This window comes from Lutra lutra, chromosome 13, assembly GCF_902655055.1.
Source record: "Lutra lutra chromosome 13, mLutLut1.2, whole genome shotgun sequence".
In the NCBI taxonomy this organism is placed as follows: Eukaryota; Metazoa; Chordata; class Mammalia; order Carnivora; family Mustelidae; genus Lutra; species Lutra lutra.
Window position 1 is genome coordinate 4492774 of NC_062290.1, and position 15990 is coordinate 4508763.

At 62.2% G+C, this 15990-nt stretch overlaps 2 protein-coding genes across 3 annotated transcripts in view; one reads left to right on the plus strand and one right to left on the minus strand.

The window, feature by feature from the left end:
* Nucleotides 1-492, minus strand: part of LOC125083725 (proline-rich protein 2-like) — a 35948-nt gene extending 35456 nt beyond the window's left edge. Inside the window, exon 1 of the mRNA XM_047700576.1 lies at nt 243-492. Within this exon, the coding sequence (XP_047556532.1) occupies nt 243-492 (250 nt within the window). The remainder of the gene's footprint in view (nt 1-242) is intronic.
* Nucleotides 402-9293, plus strand: NINJ1 (ninjurin 1). Of its 2 annotated transcripts, XM_047700560.1 has the most exons (4): nt 407-565; nt 6856-7081; nt 7715-7876; nt 8741-9293. In XM_047700560.1, exons 1-3 carry the CDS (start codon nt 491-493, stop codon nt 7867-7869), a joined length of 456 nt encoding a protein of 151 aa, XP_047556516.1. In that variant the 5' UTR covers nt 407-490; the 3' UTR covers nt 7870-7876; nt 8741-9293. The 2 variants fall into 2 exon arrangements, with proteins under 2 accessions (XP_047556517.1, XP_047556516.1); XM_047700561.1 differs by lacking the exon at nt 8741-9293 and having other exon boundaries at nt 402-565; nt 6856-7083; nt 7715-7852.
* The last annotated feature ends 6697 nt before the right edge of the window (nt 9294-15990 follow it).

The following is a 15990-nucleotide window of genomic DNA, read 5'->3' on the forward strand; positions in this document are numbered from 1 at the left end:
AGGCGACCGCCCTCTGCCTCCCCTCCCCTCCCGGGCGTGCAAGACGCCAGGCTCAGAGGCTGGGGTGCCCAGTGTGCGAGCCGGGCGCCCGGGCTTCGCGGTGCCGGGAGGACACCCATGCCGCGGCAGCGGCGCACTCCCCTTCCTGGCGCGCCCAGAAGTCTGCGAAGTGGCTCTGGAAAGGGTGGCTCTTGGCCTCGTTTCATGGATTAAAAGTGTTCACGACGGCGGTAGAGCCTGACGTGCCGCCGCCCGCGCGAGGCCGGGGCCTGGGGAAACCGCGTCCACCCCGCGGTCCTCACGGGAGAAGGAGGTGTCCTGTGGGTCCCGCCCGCCCGCCCGCCTCTGCCGGGGGCGGAGTCCGGGGTCTGTGGGGCGGGCGGGAGGCGGAGTCCGGGGGCGGGCCGGGGGCGGGCGCTCAGCCGGGTCCCCGCGGCCCAGGCGCGGGCGGCGCTCAGGCCCGGAGCGAGGTGGCTCCAGCGGCCGCGCCATGGAGTCGGGCCCCGAGGAGTACGAACTCAACGGCGACCTGCGCCCCGGCTCGCCTGGCTCCCCGGACGCCTCGGTAAGCCCCGCTCCGCCCGCGCCGCTGTGCGATTTTGGCCGGCGCGCGCCCTCTCTGGGCCCCGCGCAGGCTGCTCCCGGGGCACTTGGGGGCTCTGGCCGGCTGCGCGGCGCTTCCGCACTGCGGGGTGCCGGGGTCCCCTTGCCTCGTGCAGTCAGTCCGAGCGGTGGCCCCGGGGCTCCGGCCATCCCGGCAGGGGCGAGGGTCCCGCCGGGAGGCGTCCACGCGGAGCCGCGCAGTGGAGGGGCCTGGGCGCCACCTTCCCCCGCCTTCCGCGCGAAGCTCTAACTTCGGCCCCCGCATCTCCTCCCGCTGCTGCGCGCCCGGGCGCGCAGGATCCCAGCCTCCGGGCCCCAGGCCAGCAGCGGGCAGACGGTTACGTCACCCGCCGTGTCCACCGCGACTGCACTATCCGCTCCGTGCCCCGGTGGGGAACCTGTGGCGGCTGTGGCCCCCGCTCTTGTCCCCACCGCAGGCCCCCGGGCAGTGGTCCCGACTTCCACTTGAGAGGGGGTTGCGCCCCTTCGCCCCGGAGTCCTGTCCGGGGGTGTCATGCCCTCTTCCCGGGGCCCAGCATTTCCCCAGAGCCTCTGTTGGTGGTGCAGTCCTGGGCATGGCCCTCTGGTGACTTGTTGACTTTGAGCATTCTTTCACTTTCTGACCCCCTGGGGATGGGGGCAGGGATGCCAGGTTTCTCAGCTGTGTGAACCAGACTGGGGCAGTGCTGCCCGAGTGTGGGAGGACACATGGGGTGAGTGAGGCACGGGTGGCAGGGACAGGTCCTCCTGTGTGCAGGTGGCCGCACGCAGCAATCCTGTCCATCCTTGCCTGTTCTTGGCAGAAGCTTCCTGGGGCTCAGCCTCCGTGCTGACCCTTCAGTAAAGCTTGACAGCCCTCGGGTGGTACAGGACTTGTCCCTGACTTCATGGTGGGGAAACCCAGGACTGAGGAGGCCCTCATGCAGCCTAGCCCTGGCATGTAAGAACTTTGGAGCCGAGGGCTGTGTGTGCCTGGGGAGGCTGGCTCACCTCTCTGGGCCTCTTGTGCACCGTCTGAAAAGAGAAAACAAAATGCCTCTGCCTGCCTTTGGGAAAGTCAGGTAACAAATAGGGCAGGTGGGTTGGAAGGAGGGATCCTGCTCACCTCCCAACCTGTGGCTGTGCCTTTGGCTCCAAGCCTGTTCTGTCCCCCTCCGCTTTGGCCATGCACCTGCAGGCTCCCGTGTATCTTGGGCCCAGGAAGGTCAGGTGGGGTCACTGTGTTGGCCCTGGGACCAGCCTGGGGAGATGTGGCTCCATTGTCACATTGTCACTGAGCTGCTGTCTTAGCTTTGAGATCAGCCCAAATGGAAAGTGCTAAATTCCACCTATGAGAGATTGGTAGTGGAATCAGGAAGGCTTCCTGCACTTGAGGACATTGGCACTGGGTGCTGCAGAGCCGGGGTGGGGGTGGCATGCTGGTCCAGTGTAGTGGTAGGGGGGTGTCTCCATTCACTTTCCTCCAGGAAGAGTGGGCAGCCTCAAGGCCACTGCTCCGGCTGCCTGGGGCCTGGAGGCCCTGACACCATCACCAGCCTCTGCCTTGCCCTTCCCACCTTCAGGACCTGTCTTGTGTTTTTGAGTCAGTGACTCTGTGTCTCAGTTTCTTATCAGTGACCTAGGATGATAGCAGTGTCTTTCTCGGAGAGCATGGTGAGGACCCCATGGGCTAAGCTGTGTGCTGGGCACACAGTCATCACATTACTGCACGCCGTATAGGACCCACTCCTGGAGAGGACTTTGGGGCAGCACTTTCCCCTGTCGCGGGACCCTGTGGATGGGGGTGAGGGTCAGGGTGGGAAGAAAGTCTTGCTGGGGTGAGGGGAAACTCTTGGGGTCTTCAGACTTACCACCCAGAGTGGGAGCACTGGATGGCAAGGTGGATGGTTTGGTTAGTCCTGTATCCCCGGGGCACCCCTGGAGGTGGGGGGGACTGACTGGGTGGCCCAGGTCGAGGACCGCTGTCAGTCTCAGGACTCCCACTGCGGGCCACAGTGGGGCAGGTCGCTCACCTTCCAGGGTAGCCTGGCTCCAGGAAGAGCCCCACAGCAGATGAACCCCACAGGTGCCCCACACACACCTGTACCTGTGCCCCCAGGACTTCTTGGAGACCAGGCTGTCCAGCTTCCCTGCAGGTGGGGCTTGTGGCTGGAGGCAGGAGAAATAGTAAACATCAATTTTACTGTGAGGATGGCCCTTGGCTGTGTCATGCCTGCTGTGTTTTGGCATGGAGACATCTGCCTTGGCCCTGCTGTGGACACTGGGGTCACAGCAGGGAGGGAGCTGGACAAGCTGGAATGTGGCTCCTGGGTCACATCTTGGCTGGGCAGAGCTCAGCTTCCCCAGGGGAAGTTCACTCTTTTCCTCACTTCTGCTTTCCCAGCAGATCTCGAGAGCTCTGGCAGGGTCTTGGCCAAGTTCTAAAAGTCCACCCTGACGTGGCTGCAGGGTCACTGCTGGCCAGTGCTGAGCCCACAGGAAGTAGGTCTACCCAGCCTGCGGCCCAGCTGCTGCGGGAAACCCCCCCAAGACTTCCTGCCGGGACACTGACGTGGATCCTGAGACCACTTAGGGCAGGCACGTGCCTGGTGGCCTTCATGCCAGCTCTGAGCGGCAGGCTTATGCCCACTCTGCTGGGTCAGGTGATGGACACCGAGGCCCTGCCAGACCCTCCTAGTTCTCAGGTTCCTCCCCAGAGGCCCACTGGTATGTGCTGCGCCCCAGCGGAGGGGCTATGGTGAGACAGGATCTGGGGTCCTGGGTCCTGCTCAGCTCACACTGCCGTTTCCTCTGCTTATACTTTCTCCTGTTTCAGAGTTTTTGTTACAGATCTGTGTGGCTGTTTTGGGAGGCCGTGTGCCCCTGCTGGCTGTGCTCCTACAGATGGAGGGGCCTCCGCACCTGCAGTCAGTTCCATCTGCCCATTTTGCAGATGAGGGAACTGAGGCAGAGAACCCGGGTTTGGGATTCAGGGGTGCTAGAGACAGGTGCATGTGGAAGTGCCATGCCAGCTCCTAGCCGGGCAGCTGATGGACATTGTGGATCTGGTGGGGGCCTCTGTCTCTCGTCCTGATAACGCAAAGGTGCCTCTGGGCAGGAGTTCCTGTCCCACTCTTATGTGGGTTTGGGGTCAGTAGCAGGCAGGGTTAGAGAGCATCCATAACCGAAACCCCTGGGTCCTGCGCGGGCTCAGCTCTCATCTCCCAGGGGAGCAGGAGGCTGGGGTGGGTACCCCAGCTCCTTCCATCCAGGCTGGGGCTGGACCGCTGGACTACAGCATCCGTTAAGTTGGGGCAAGAACCCAGTGCTTACTCGGGTGCACATCTGGGTTCACATATGTTTCAACCCCTCCCTGTCCAAGCTGAGGACGCACAGCACAGTGGCCCTGGGCTAGGTCTTGTGAAGAGCCACCCCAAGGCTTCTGTCCACACAAGGGGGTCCTCCTTGCTCTCCTCTGGCTCTTTACCCACAGGGAGCCTTCCTGGTTTTTAGGGGAACACATCCAGAGCTCACCCAGCTCCTGGGACCACCACCGAGGTTTGGGGAAGGCCCTGGGAACACATTAACCAGGGTGTTTGTTCCCTGCACTACTCAGGTCACAGGCAGAGGCTTCTGGGGGCGGTTCCCAGCGCGGCTCTGGGAAGTCCGTCAGTTCAGGCCAAAGGCTCCAGCCACCTTCCGACCTCACCCTGGTGGGCTTCCCAGGACCGGGGCTTCCCTAGGACTCAGCCATCACCAGGCCCCAGAGTCTCCCTGTAGTTCCAAGCCCCTCCTCGGCAGTGGGGCTCTGCTCTGCCCCGGGCAGCTCCCTTGAACCGCGGCTCCCCGACTCTGTGGAAAGGGAGGTTAGTGCTCCCTCTCCATTAGTGGGGAACTCTGTGGGCACCAAAGCTTCCTAGTGTGGCCTGGGGCCGATGGACGGGGAGACAAGCCAGCCACGGGGAAGCGCGTTGTCAAGGCCGCAGGGCCAGGACTGGGCTCCCGCCGGCGCCCCCATCACTGCACGGGTTCAACAGGAAGCAGATGGTCCTGTGGCAGGAAGTGCCCTGCACCAGGAGGGGCGTGTGTCCCCGGCCCTGGCATGTCCCCCAGGGCTGCGAGGCAGAGGTCAGGCCCACTAGAACCTCGTGGGTTGCGTGCTCCTGGCCCTGTTGCCCACACAGGAGACTGAGGCTCAGAGGGTACTGTCTGTCCTGAGGTCACACAGCTGGAGCCCAGGGGTGCCTCCGAGTACACAGCCCCCACAGGCCAGCTCTGACCCCAACCCCCTCTGCAGGGGGCTTCTGAGCCCCGGGCCTGCATTCCAAGTGCAGCCCTCACTTGCTCTTGGCTTTGGATGGGTGCTTCCTGCTAGTCTCAGTTTACCCACAGTGTGTGTGTGTGAGGATGGGGGCACACACACTGGGGGGCGCACCACGGAGGAGGACACCCAGCTGCGCGCGGGGCGGAGGACAGCGGGGACACAGGGCACCGAGTGTCCTGTATTCAAACGTGCGTGTCTATGAAGGACTCAAACGGTCTGGAGGGGATCAAGAGGGAAGGGACTTCCTCCTCCTCCGCAGAGGCCAGCACAGTGAGCCTAGACGTGCGTGCGTGTGTGCATGTACTGGGTACGTACATGTGTGCCTGTGTGTGCCTGTATGTGCTTGCTCATGCGTGTGTATACGTACAGACACGGTTATGTTTGCTGATACACTGTATTTTTGTGCCCGTGCTTGTGTGGGTGTGCGTGCGTGCACCTGGCTGTTTCCTCCAGGCCTGGGGACCAGAATGAGTACTGTGGTGGCCTTGAGGGAAGGCTTGGTGCTTCTGGCTTTGTGCACCTTAGGAGCACATGCCCAGTGCAGGCCAGCACCCCGGACACCCGCCCCACACGGAACGAGGCATGGCCAGCTCTGCAGCTGTGCAGGAGCAGAGCCAGGGACAGCCTCAGGCGGTGGGAGCACTGGCCCCAGGTGCCTGCGCGGGGACCCTATGGAGGAGCAGCCGTGCCCTGATGTCTCTTGATGGGAAGAGGTGAAGTTGAGACCCCAGTGGGACTTGGCTGTGGGTGGAATATTCCAGAAGCAGTGCTGGGGTTTGGGTCCCAGGAGCCGGCTTTCCCTGTTGGGTCTGGAATTTTAAACCCAGGGGATTTGCTGCTTAGCCGCGGTCCTGAGGAAAGGCGGGGCAGGTCCCACAGCCTCTGTTCTGCACGCCCATTCTCCCTTCCTCCTGGGCACGTTATTCTCCGTTTTGTTTAAGTTTAACAAGACAGGCAGCTGGAGCGAACCCTGTCCTGCCCCTGCTTCTGGAGTTCAGGATTTTCTGGGGTGAGATTTCCAGATACAGAAAGTGGAGGGGTACCTCTCACCTGCTGTGTCGGCCTCTCTCAGGGCAGCCTGCCTCCCAGGCCTGCATCTTTTATGACTGTAGAAACACGAGCTCCAAGTGCCCCGGGAGGCCGCAGTGCTGGGCCTGGTGGCTCTGGGACTCCTGTGCATGAGGGGCTGGGGCTGAGGGGTTACGGGGAGGCCTAGTGAGGGAGGAGGGCCTTCTCCTGCCTCCTCACAGCTGGCACCCCAGGAGAGAGGGGCTTCCTGGAGGCTGTGACCTCTGGGCGGGGTGTGGAGGGCATGAGGCGTGGCCAGCGGCCTGGCTCATAAGGCCTGGCCCTGTTCCCAGGTAGAGGTGCTGGGAAGCCCCGGCAGGAAGTGCCCCACCCCGCTCCAAGTCCCGGAGGCTCTGTGGGGACAGACCTCAGCACAAATACTGAATAAAAGGCAGGAGGAGGCATCTGGAGTGGAGGCCTGGGAGCCGCGAGGGTGTCACGTGTGTGCACGCTGAGGTTCCAGGTTGGTGTTCACCTTCGTCGTGCCCAGCTTTTCCTGGGGCGATGGCACCTCAATCAAGTGGTTTAGAATTGTTTGTAAAAATAAAAATTAAAGCAGTAGCAAAGCTCGACTGTAGCCCTGCATTGGTAGATGGCTGGGTGAGCGCACAGGGCCCGGCACCATCCGCTCATCCCTTCCCGCCCTGGCCTGCTGCCACTAGAGGGCCGGCAGGGGCACCAGGCATGCAGGGAAGGCGCCAGAGGGCCCCACCCAAGGCGGGACGGTGGCCTTCTTGTCTCAAAGTGGCTTGTGTGCTGAGACTCTCCTCCGGGACCTGACTCCCAGGGGCGTCCCGCAGCCCTGTGTGGGCCTCAGATCTGCAGGACCCACTGAGCCCCACAGCCCTGCCCGTCCCAAGCTGACTGCCCCCTCCCCGCAGCCATCCCGCTGGGGCCGGAACCGGCCCATCAACGTGAACCATTACGCCAACAAGAAGAGCGCTGCAGAGAGCATGCTGGACATCGCACTGCTGATGGCCAACGCTTCCCAGCTGAAGGCTGTCATCGAGCAGGGTCCCAGCTTCGCCTTCTTCGTCCCCCTGGTGGTCCTCATCTCCATCTCCCTCGTGCTGCAGATTGGCGTGGGCGTGCTGCTCATCTTCCTTGGTGTGAGCCTGGGCTGGGGCCCCCATGGGGGTGGGCCCTGGGGCAACCCTGCCCGTGATCAAGTGGTGCTGCTTGCATACCCCCCGGGACAGGGTGCTCATTACCTGACAGGCCCCACTCAGCCATGTGGTCAGGATATGGCTCCCCACTGTGGCCCTCAGAGGATCCCCCATGTCTCTGTCCTTCCACCCACCCAAGCTGAGGATATAGAAAAATGCAGCCCTTCAGCGGTCTCCAGGGAATGGTTGGTGGTCCTGACCCCGAGGTGAGGGTCAGGGCTCACCTCCACTGCTGACTCTGTGACCTGGGGCAGGTACACAGGCCTCAGTTCCCCCATCCATAAGGTGAGCATAAGGACGGGTCCTTGGGGAGATGTGAAGATCGCCAGACACCGCACACGGGCTCTCAGAATGGGGCTTCCCTGAGTGAGCTCAGCACAGTGTGCCTTACAGTCCAGACCTGTCCCCAGGGCTGGTTCCTCTGCTCCCACGGTGTGCAGGGCCACTCCGAGCTCTGTGCTGGCGGAAGCACAGCTGCAGGGCTGAGGCCACAGGCCCAGCTCTCACCCCGCATGAGGCTGCAGCCCCAGGGTCGCGGGGCCGCAGTGCAGTGTCTGCTCCCTTGTGCCCGCAGTCAGGTACGACCTCAACAATCCAGCCAAGCACGCCAAGCTGGACTTCCTCAACAACCTGGCCACCGGCCTGGTTTTCATCATTGTCGTGGTCAATATCTTCATCACGGCCTTTGGTGTCCAGAAGCCTGTGATGGATGTGGCTCCCCAGCAGTAGGGTTCAGGTGAGCAGAAGGGCAGGCTCCCCACTGTCCAGCACGGGTGGACCTCTGTGCCTGGCATCTGTCCTGTCTGGACCTCACAGGGTGGGCACTCTTGGCCATGTAGCTCCCATGATCATGCCTTGTCCTTGCTCAGAGAGGTGAGAGCCCACCCACGGTTGCCCTCCTTTGGAGCAGGAGCTGCAGGGAGGCCGGGGAACCCCTGGCCATCTCCAGGGCCAGTGCTGTAGGCACAGCACGTGGCATGTGTCCTGCACCTGGGGCTCTGGCCCGGGCTGCACACCACAGGTGCATATGGCCTCGAACCTGCCCTCAAGTGAGGGTGGGCGCTGCTAACAGACAGCCCGCCAGCAACCCCCCCCCCGCACCCCGGCCAAGTGGGCGGGACACTGCCTGAACACCCCACTGCTCCTGCATGGCCGGCAGGTGACGAGGCAGGATCCTGAGCAGGGCCAGCTTGGGCCTGGCTGGGAGTGTCTGTTCTGCCCACACCATGGCTGCTGGCCCCACCTGGGGTACCACTCGATACCTGGCTGCTGGCCCTGGTTTATTGTCAGAGCTGTCCCCCATAGAACCTTCCAGATGCCAGCCTACTCCCATGCTCAGGGCATGGTGACCCGGCAGTTTATTAATGGCCGACTGTGTGCCCCAGATGCAGTCCTGACCCTCCCTGCCCATCAGCCCACCAGCCTCTGCTCTCCACGGCCCCCCTTTAAATCCTGACACTGACCCGAGCAGGGAAACTGAGGCTTGCCCAGATCAGAATTGGGCCCTTCTGCCTCTGGAGTCATAGTGGCCTCAAGGCTCAAGTCTGGTAACCACAGTAGGGTTGGAGGCCCTCACACCCCTCCTCTCCCTTTTTGGCAGATGCCCCCGGATTGCACCCGACCACAGCTACCCAGATCCTGGAGCTGCCTCCCCCTTGAGGCCCACCTCCCTATGGGGGGCACTCCTGGCAACCGCAAGAGCCCAGGCAGGCCCCACTAGACTGTCCTGGGACTAGCCGCCCATGGCTAGGGCACCCCAGGCCAATGCATGTCCTGCTCTGTCCTCAGCTGCCCGTTCCCCTGGAGCGTGGCCCAGGGGACAAGTGGGGCAGGGTGGTGGTCACTACGGACACACAGCAGCCCAAGGATATGGGCAAGGGGTCCCAGTCGGCCTTGGACTCAGGACGTTTCCAGAGTGACAAGGAGACCCCTGCGTCTGCCAGCGCAACGAGGACTTCGAGGCCCCACGCTGGGGACCCTTGGCGTCTGTGCTTCCTGACCTGGGACGGGGGACTGCTGGCCCCCGCTGGCCACGGCCCCTGTACACGCCTTCCACCAGCAGTGACGGGGCAGTGCCCCTGCCCCCCCACAGGGGCCTGAGCCCCCACATTTCTAAACCAACAACCAATAAAGCTGACGCATCTCTTCCCCTCTTGGGCCTGGGCCCTGCATTACGTCCCCAGACCGCCCCCCCCCCAGCCTGTGAGGGTCACCTGCTGGGCCAACGTGGGGCTACAGTCCCAACCACAGGCGCCTGCTCAGGGACTGAGGGCTCACGCGGCACCAGCGCCTGGCCTGTCCGTATGAGTTTGAGGCAGAAACCAGGTTCTTGACGCTCCGGGCCAGCATCTTTTGTTAATGGAGACACACAGGAGAGCCACAGAGACGGTTCATCCCGTAGCCCCAGGGTGACACCACGCATCCTTGTTTGCTCTGTGAGGCACAGCAGCCCTGGAGCTGCTTGGGACCAGGGTTTTCCAGGGCGGCCGTGGCTCCTGGGGACAACACACAGTGACGAATGCCAGAAAGGACAGTGTGGGCCTCCCAGAAGTGAGGTTGCCGGCATGACCGCACATGATGACCAGGTCAGAAAACCAGCCTGACCCAGCACTCTCGTCTACACTGCAGATCTGTGCGCGTGTTGCCAGGCAGCCCGCGAACTCACATAGCAGGGTCAACCCCGCACAGCCCACTCCCGGCTCTGGCTTTGGGGCTTAGGTAGGCATGTTCAGGACGACAGGCAGGGGTGCTCTGTCATGGGCATGATGAGGCCACTGGTCCCTCATCAATTTTGGTGGCTTTTATGGTCAGAAGCCAAGGCCTGGAACCGCCACTGGAAAGGTCGAGGGAAGGACAGTGTGCAGGATAAGCTTGGGGAGCAGAATCACCCCCATGTGTACTCGGGACACACACCACACAGCCCCTGACCTCATGGAAATTTCCAGCACTCAGGTTTCCTGCCCACAGTCTCCCCCCAATGCCCACAGCCCTGGCCCACGTGGGGTGCCCAGTGCTGCTGGTCAGTCGGGCCAAGGGGGCTGAGGACAGGGGCTGGTGTGGGGTGGACACCAGCAAGGGCCTGTCCCGAGGGTCCCCTTGCTGGCTGGAACCCCCTGCTTTCTCAGTCCACGCCTGCAACCTCTGGAGGCTGACCCCTCGCTCTCTGCCCCCTTGGCCCCTCTGTCCTGACCCCCACTGGCCCCACCCCTCACACCCTTGACCTGGTGACACCCTCACCCGGTGTTCCAGGTGGAGTACCTGATGGCTCCAGGGCCCCTCCGCGCTCTAAGCCCCGGGCAGTTCCTTAGAGATGCTTGGTGACTCCCTGGTCAGCGTGCACAAAGTGATCAATGACAAAAGTGCTTGTGCTGAGACGGGCCACGCTTTGCCTTAAGACCCTCCAGGAAAGGGGCACCTGGGAGACACAGTTGGTCGAGCATCCAACTCTTGATTTCGGCTCAGGTCACAACCTTAGACTCCACACTGGACCCAGAGTTCGCTTGGGGTTCTCTCTCCCTCGCTCTCTGCCCCTCCTCTGCCTCAAAAAAGTCCATCAAAACACTCCAAGACAAAGCCTGGGGAAACGGATGAAACATGGTGGCGAAATGCCGGCTAGCACGGAGCTGGGGCCCCAGGGCAGCCCTCCCCTCTGGCGAGCGCCTCCGTGCCCTGCAAGGGGGGGTTGTATAGGGGAGCCCCGTGTGGGACAAGGCCCGTGAAGAAGCACAAGAAGCAGAGGAACCCCCCCCCCACCGTGTTCCTAGGGGGGCTGAAGAGCACGAGCCCCTGCTGAGCACGGGCAGGCGTGGACCTGTGCAGTGGCCGGCCCTGGGCTCTGGTGGTGCAAAGGTCACCAACTCGGGAATGGGGGTGCAGCTCAGTCCACCCCTCCCACTTCTGACTTCCATAAGCGGGTCTCCCCTTCATTGACTTGGCTTTTGCCAGAAAGCTGTAGGGAGTCAGGCTCACATCTGTGACCTGTCCCCACAACCTGGCCCTCCTGTCAGCCCATCCTGTCTCCCTTGCCCCTCTCCCCCTCGGCCACCCCCACATGCCCGGGACAGCCTGTTCCCTGGCTCAGTCCTGCCCCAGGTCTGACACAGGTGGAAGACACCCTGCACCACGCCCCTGGTGTTGCCCACGGTGGCCTGTGGCCGGTGATATGGGCTGGCCGGTAGTCACATGGGGAGTGCCAGGGACATGGCCAACAGATGGCCCAGCTCTTCCTTTGGCCAGGACAGGGAGTGTGTCAGCATGTGCCAGAGGGGTGAACCCCAGAGGACTAAGCCCCGGGTCACAAAGCCAGGCTGGCCTTCATGGGTGCCGGGGGCACTGGGGACAGCGAGAGATGGTGGCCGGGTCTGTGCATCCCAGACCCCACAGCCTGCTCTGCTGTCCCCAGGTGCCCCCCACCTCCCCACTCACCAGCTCCCAGGCACAAGCCTCGGCAGCCACTCTGGCCCCTGACCCTGCAGATGTGTTTCCATCTCAGGACCTTGGCATGTGAGCCGATCCCCAGGGTCGGCTCAGCTCTGAGGTCCCCCTCTAGGGCCTTCCGACCCTCTCCACTAGGCCGTTTGGGTTCACTCTGTCTGCGGTGCCCTGGGCTGGCGTGAGCATCCACGGCGTCCCCTGGGCCCGTGTCTGAGCCCTGCCCACCGCTGCCCTGCCTGGCTCAAAGCCAGGGCTGCCCCCGGAGAGGGGGGGGTCCTACCTGCCAGTCTCCTGAGGCTCGACGCCACCATCTGTGTCCTGTGTCCTTGGCACCGTGTCTCGCATACAGCTGGCGCTCAGTAAATGTGCTGCAGACCTCCTCACTCATCCTCCCGAGGCAGGCCCTGCGTGTGTGTCCGCCAACCGGGGCCAACAGAGCCCTAGGGGGACAGTGAGACTCCGCGAGTGAGGCGGGGCGGGAGGAGCCCGGAGACGTGGAGACCGGGGGCCCTGGGGAAGCGGGAGCTCTGAGGCCGTGCCCGGACCCAGAGGGACCCTCGGCAGGGGCCGCCTACCCGGAGAGAGCCGACGGCTGGGCAAGGACCATGGGTTAGGTGAGCGACAGGGGCCAGGTGACAGATGGGTCATCCCTGGGCAGCGTCCCCATGAGGGGAAGTACTCTGCGCCGTGGAATGCCAAGGGCGCCCGCCATCTCTCCCCGGAACCTCTGCCCTCTGGGTCTCCTCACGAGGCGGTTCCTTGGCCCCGGCGCTCCTCCCCGCCGTGCAGCCTTCAAGGCCCCCGGCTGCTCACCTGAGAGGAGGAGGGCCAGGGGTGCCTCAGGGGCCCACGGAAGTGAGGCTGGGTGAGGCTGGGACCAGGTGGGTGCTGCTGGCTGCGGGGTCAGGTCCGTCCTCCTCCCCGCATCAGGCCGCTTCCGCCATTGCCGTTCTCCTTCCCTCAGGTGCCTCCTCTCCCACCTGACTGGACTTGAATTGAATTCTGCATTTCTCCAGGCATTTTAAAAATCAGGGAGCTGACATTTTTGATGTTTTTTTTTTTTTTTTTTTCTTTCTCTCAAGTACTGAGGTAAGGGATTTGTGTGAGGCCCCAAGAAGCTGCCCCGGGGCAGCAGGACCTGCCCCCACTACAGCCAGGCCCTCCCTCAGTGGGGGGACTGGCCCTGGCCCCTTCCAGGTGAGGTAAGAATCAGGGTCCCAGCTGCCACCTGGCTAGTGCTGAGGGACCTTCACCCCATCTGTGCGACAGCGGGTGCCAGGGCCAATCCAGCAGGAGGCCGATCCAGGGGTCCGGTCAGGCCTGACCTTGAACAGAGCTTTTGGGGGGCATGGGGGACAGGACCCTGCTGAGCCCATCGAAGAATGCTGACCCAGGGGAACTGGAAATAACAACTCAGGATCCAGCCGCGTCAGCACCTTCGCCTGGACACTGCACCTGCCGTCAACACCACCCTTTCCCAGGAGGGAGCGCTGTGTTGTGCAAGATGCCATTTCCGGCCCCACAAACACTAGGCTGTGTCCTCACCCAGCCCTAATCACATGGCCCTAACCACATCCGTCCAAAGCAAGGGCATCTAGAGCCCAAACTCCTTGCACTAGAAGATCCCTTCTTCACCAACACTCTCTGTCACACCCTCCTCACACCTCCTCACACCCTCCTCAACGTCCTACACTCTGCTCCACCTCCTCACTCAACTTCCTCACAACTCCTCATATACTCCTCACATGCCTCACACCTCCTCACACCCTCCTCTACCTCCTCACATATTCTTCCACCTCCTCATACCTCCCATACACTCCTCATACCTCCTCACACCTCATACCCTCCTCATATACTCTTACCTCCTCACACCCTCCTCTACCACCACACATCTCTTCAATCTCCTCCCACGCCCTCCCAATTGCTTCCGATATCCTCTTCATACCCCTTCATATACTCTTCATGTCTCCTCACACCCTCCTTTCACCTCCTCATGCCACCTGACTTCTTCACACCCTCCTCAACTTCCTCATACACCCTCACACCTTTTCACATCCACCTCATACTCCTCCTCCTCACGACGCCCTCCTCACATCCTTCTCAACCTTCTCAACCTCCTCAACTCCTCACACCCCCTCACATCACCTCACACTTCACGCTTCTGCACACCCTCCTCACACATCATTTCACTCTCCTTAACCCTCCTCACACCCTGTCACAGATCAAATCTTGGCGACTATTCTCCACCCCAGGCAGCCTCTCCCAGCTCCTGCACTCTTCTGGAGGTGGAAGTGGCATCCCAACACTACTGTAGCCAGGAGGAGGACCTATTCTTGTTACTGTAGTATTTGGAAGGGCTTCCTGGAGGAAGTAACATTTTACTGAAGTCTGAAGGTTAAATCCATGGGGGCTTAGGAAAGAGCGTTCCAGCTGTGGGCACGGCGTGCTCAGGCATGGACTATGAATGGTTCCGGTTGTAGATGTGTGGAGGTGAGGATACAGGGACGTACGGTGAGGGCCTAGAGCAGCTGGGACAGGGGGAGCAGGGGAGTTTGTGACCTGTGGTGCCTTTCTTGCCCCGAGGGACCGCCACAGCTCACCAGCTGGGTCCTGAGACCTGGAACAGGCACTGACCACCCCTTGTTCAGGGGAAGGAACCCCACCACAGGGCCCTAAGGAGTGGAGGCCTCACAGGTCTCAGGTGGCAGATGGCAGCGGGGCCTTTCCCGCCACCTGTCTTATCTCTGGGATGTTTCTTCCAAGGCGTTGTCTTGGTTTGGGTGGCGTGTACAGACAGACATTTACTTCAGGAGGCTGGAAGTCTGAGATCAAGGCACTGGCAGATTCCGTGTGGTGTGTGGTGTGTGGTGAGAACCGGCTCCCTCTTCTCACTGTAGCCTCGCGTGGCAGGCCCTCTGGAGCCCCTTTTGTAAGGTCACTAATCCCATCTTGGGCTCCACCCTCATGATCTGGTGACCCCCAGGGGCCCTAGGTCCTACCACCACCACCTTGGGGGATAGGTTTCAATATTGTGGATTTTGGAGACACAAATGTTCACAACATAGCAGGTGTTACCAGCTGAGCTAAAATTACGGCCCTTGCGAAGCCTCTTTTCCCCTCCTGGCAGCCAGCCATGCCCGCACCTTCTCGCAGGGGCCTCATTTACTCTTTCTGGGGAGCACTCACCACCTTCACCCAGGTGTCTCTGTCACCTTCACCAGGGTGTGTCTGTCACCTTTTCCCAGCTGCGTCTCTCAGAAAGTGGGACAAACATGAGAACACCCCAGGGCACCTGCCCGGGAAGAAATCTGCTCTGGGAATTGGCATCTCACCCCCTCGTGACATGTGGAGTAGCTGTAGACCAGACAAGGACCCTCACGGGCCCACCGACCTCCAGAGGCCCCGCCACCCCTGAGCTCCGAGTCCAGAGCAGGTGCGGGGACCAGGCCACTGGTGTGGCGGGCCAGCGGGGCAGCGGCCCGCAGTCCAGCCCCTGCAGTGACAGGAGCCGTTCGCATGGGGACCTGGCTGCAAGGGATCTGAAATCCAGCCCCAGCCAGGCCCGGGAGGGGGACTGCTGGGGAACGGGCAGGCTCCCGGGTCCCTCACCTGGGCCCTAAGCAAGATCAAGAGGACCTCTGTGGGGGGCAAAGCTGTGGGTGCTCCATTTGGCCCAGTGGCTCAGTGTGGTCCTTGCGTCCTCCCAGCCAAGTGCAAGCAATTGTGCTTGCTCCACCCAACGGGGGGTCCTGGAGAGAAATATGCCTCCAAGTCACCTTCCCACAAGCTGCTAAGTTTACAGAGTTCTGTCTGACAGTATTTCACGGAGCAGTGCTGTCCCAGGCCTGCTCCAGTTCTCCCAGGAGTGTTTCCATTATACAGATGGGCAAACTGAGGCTCCGAGTTTAGAGCCCCTGGGGCCTGCTGCATGGGCATTGAGCCAGGGGTTGGCCATGCTGTCCCGCGGCATCCAGGCACACCAGACGGCCCCTGCACCGGGCTCTCCCTACCCCTGGCCCTCACCTGCCCACCCACACCTGGGAACGAGTGAATTAGCCCGAGCTGCCTGCATGGGCCTGGGACGCCAGGTCCTGGAGCCGCTTCCTCTGCCCCCCACCCGTTTCCCTCCCTGTGCCCTGCCACCCTGAGACCCACAAGCAGCTGTCATTTCTGGAGTTGGCTGGCCCCGGCCTCTCCGGAAACCTCCTGTGGAAAATGCAAACTCATGGTGATTCTTGGGTTGACAAATATGCTTGTTTCCCCAAAAGGAGGCTGTCGGGGCAGGAGCTGACAGGGCGGCTACTGGGAGAGGGACCGCAGGGGACCAGCTGAGCCTGATGCACGTGTGCCTCTTGCGCGTGGCTGTGAGTGTGAGTGTGCGTGTGTAGGGCGCGCGTGTGGAAGCCCCATCTTGGT

Excerpts from the sequence above, each read along its gene's own strand:
- NINJ1 (XM_047700560.1), top strand. The coding sequence starts at position 491 with ATGGAGTCGGGCCCCGAGGAGTACGAACTCAACGGCGACCTGCGCCCC. Across the intron at positions 566-6,855 it reads CTGGCTCCCCGGACGCCTCG|CCATCCCGCTGGGGCCGGAA; the intron begins GTAAGCCCCGCT and ends CCCTCCCCGCAG. Across the intron at positions 7,082-7,714 it reads CGTGCTGCTCATCTTCCTTG|TCAGGTACGACCTCAACAAT; the intron begins GTGTGAGCCTGG and ends TTGTGCCCGCAG.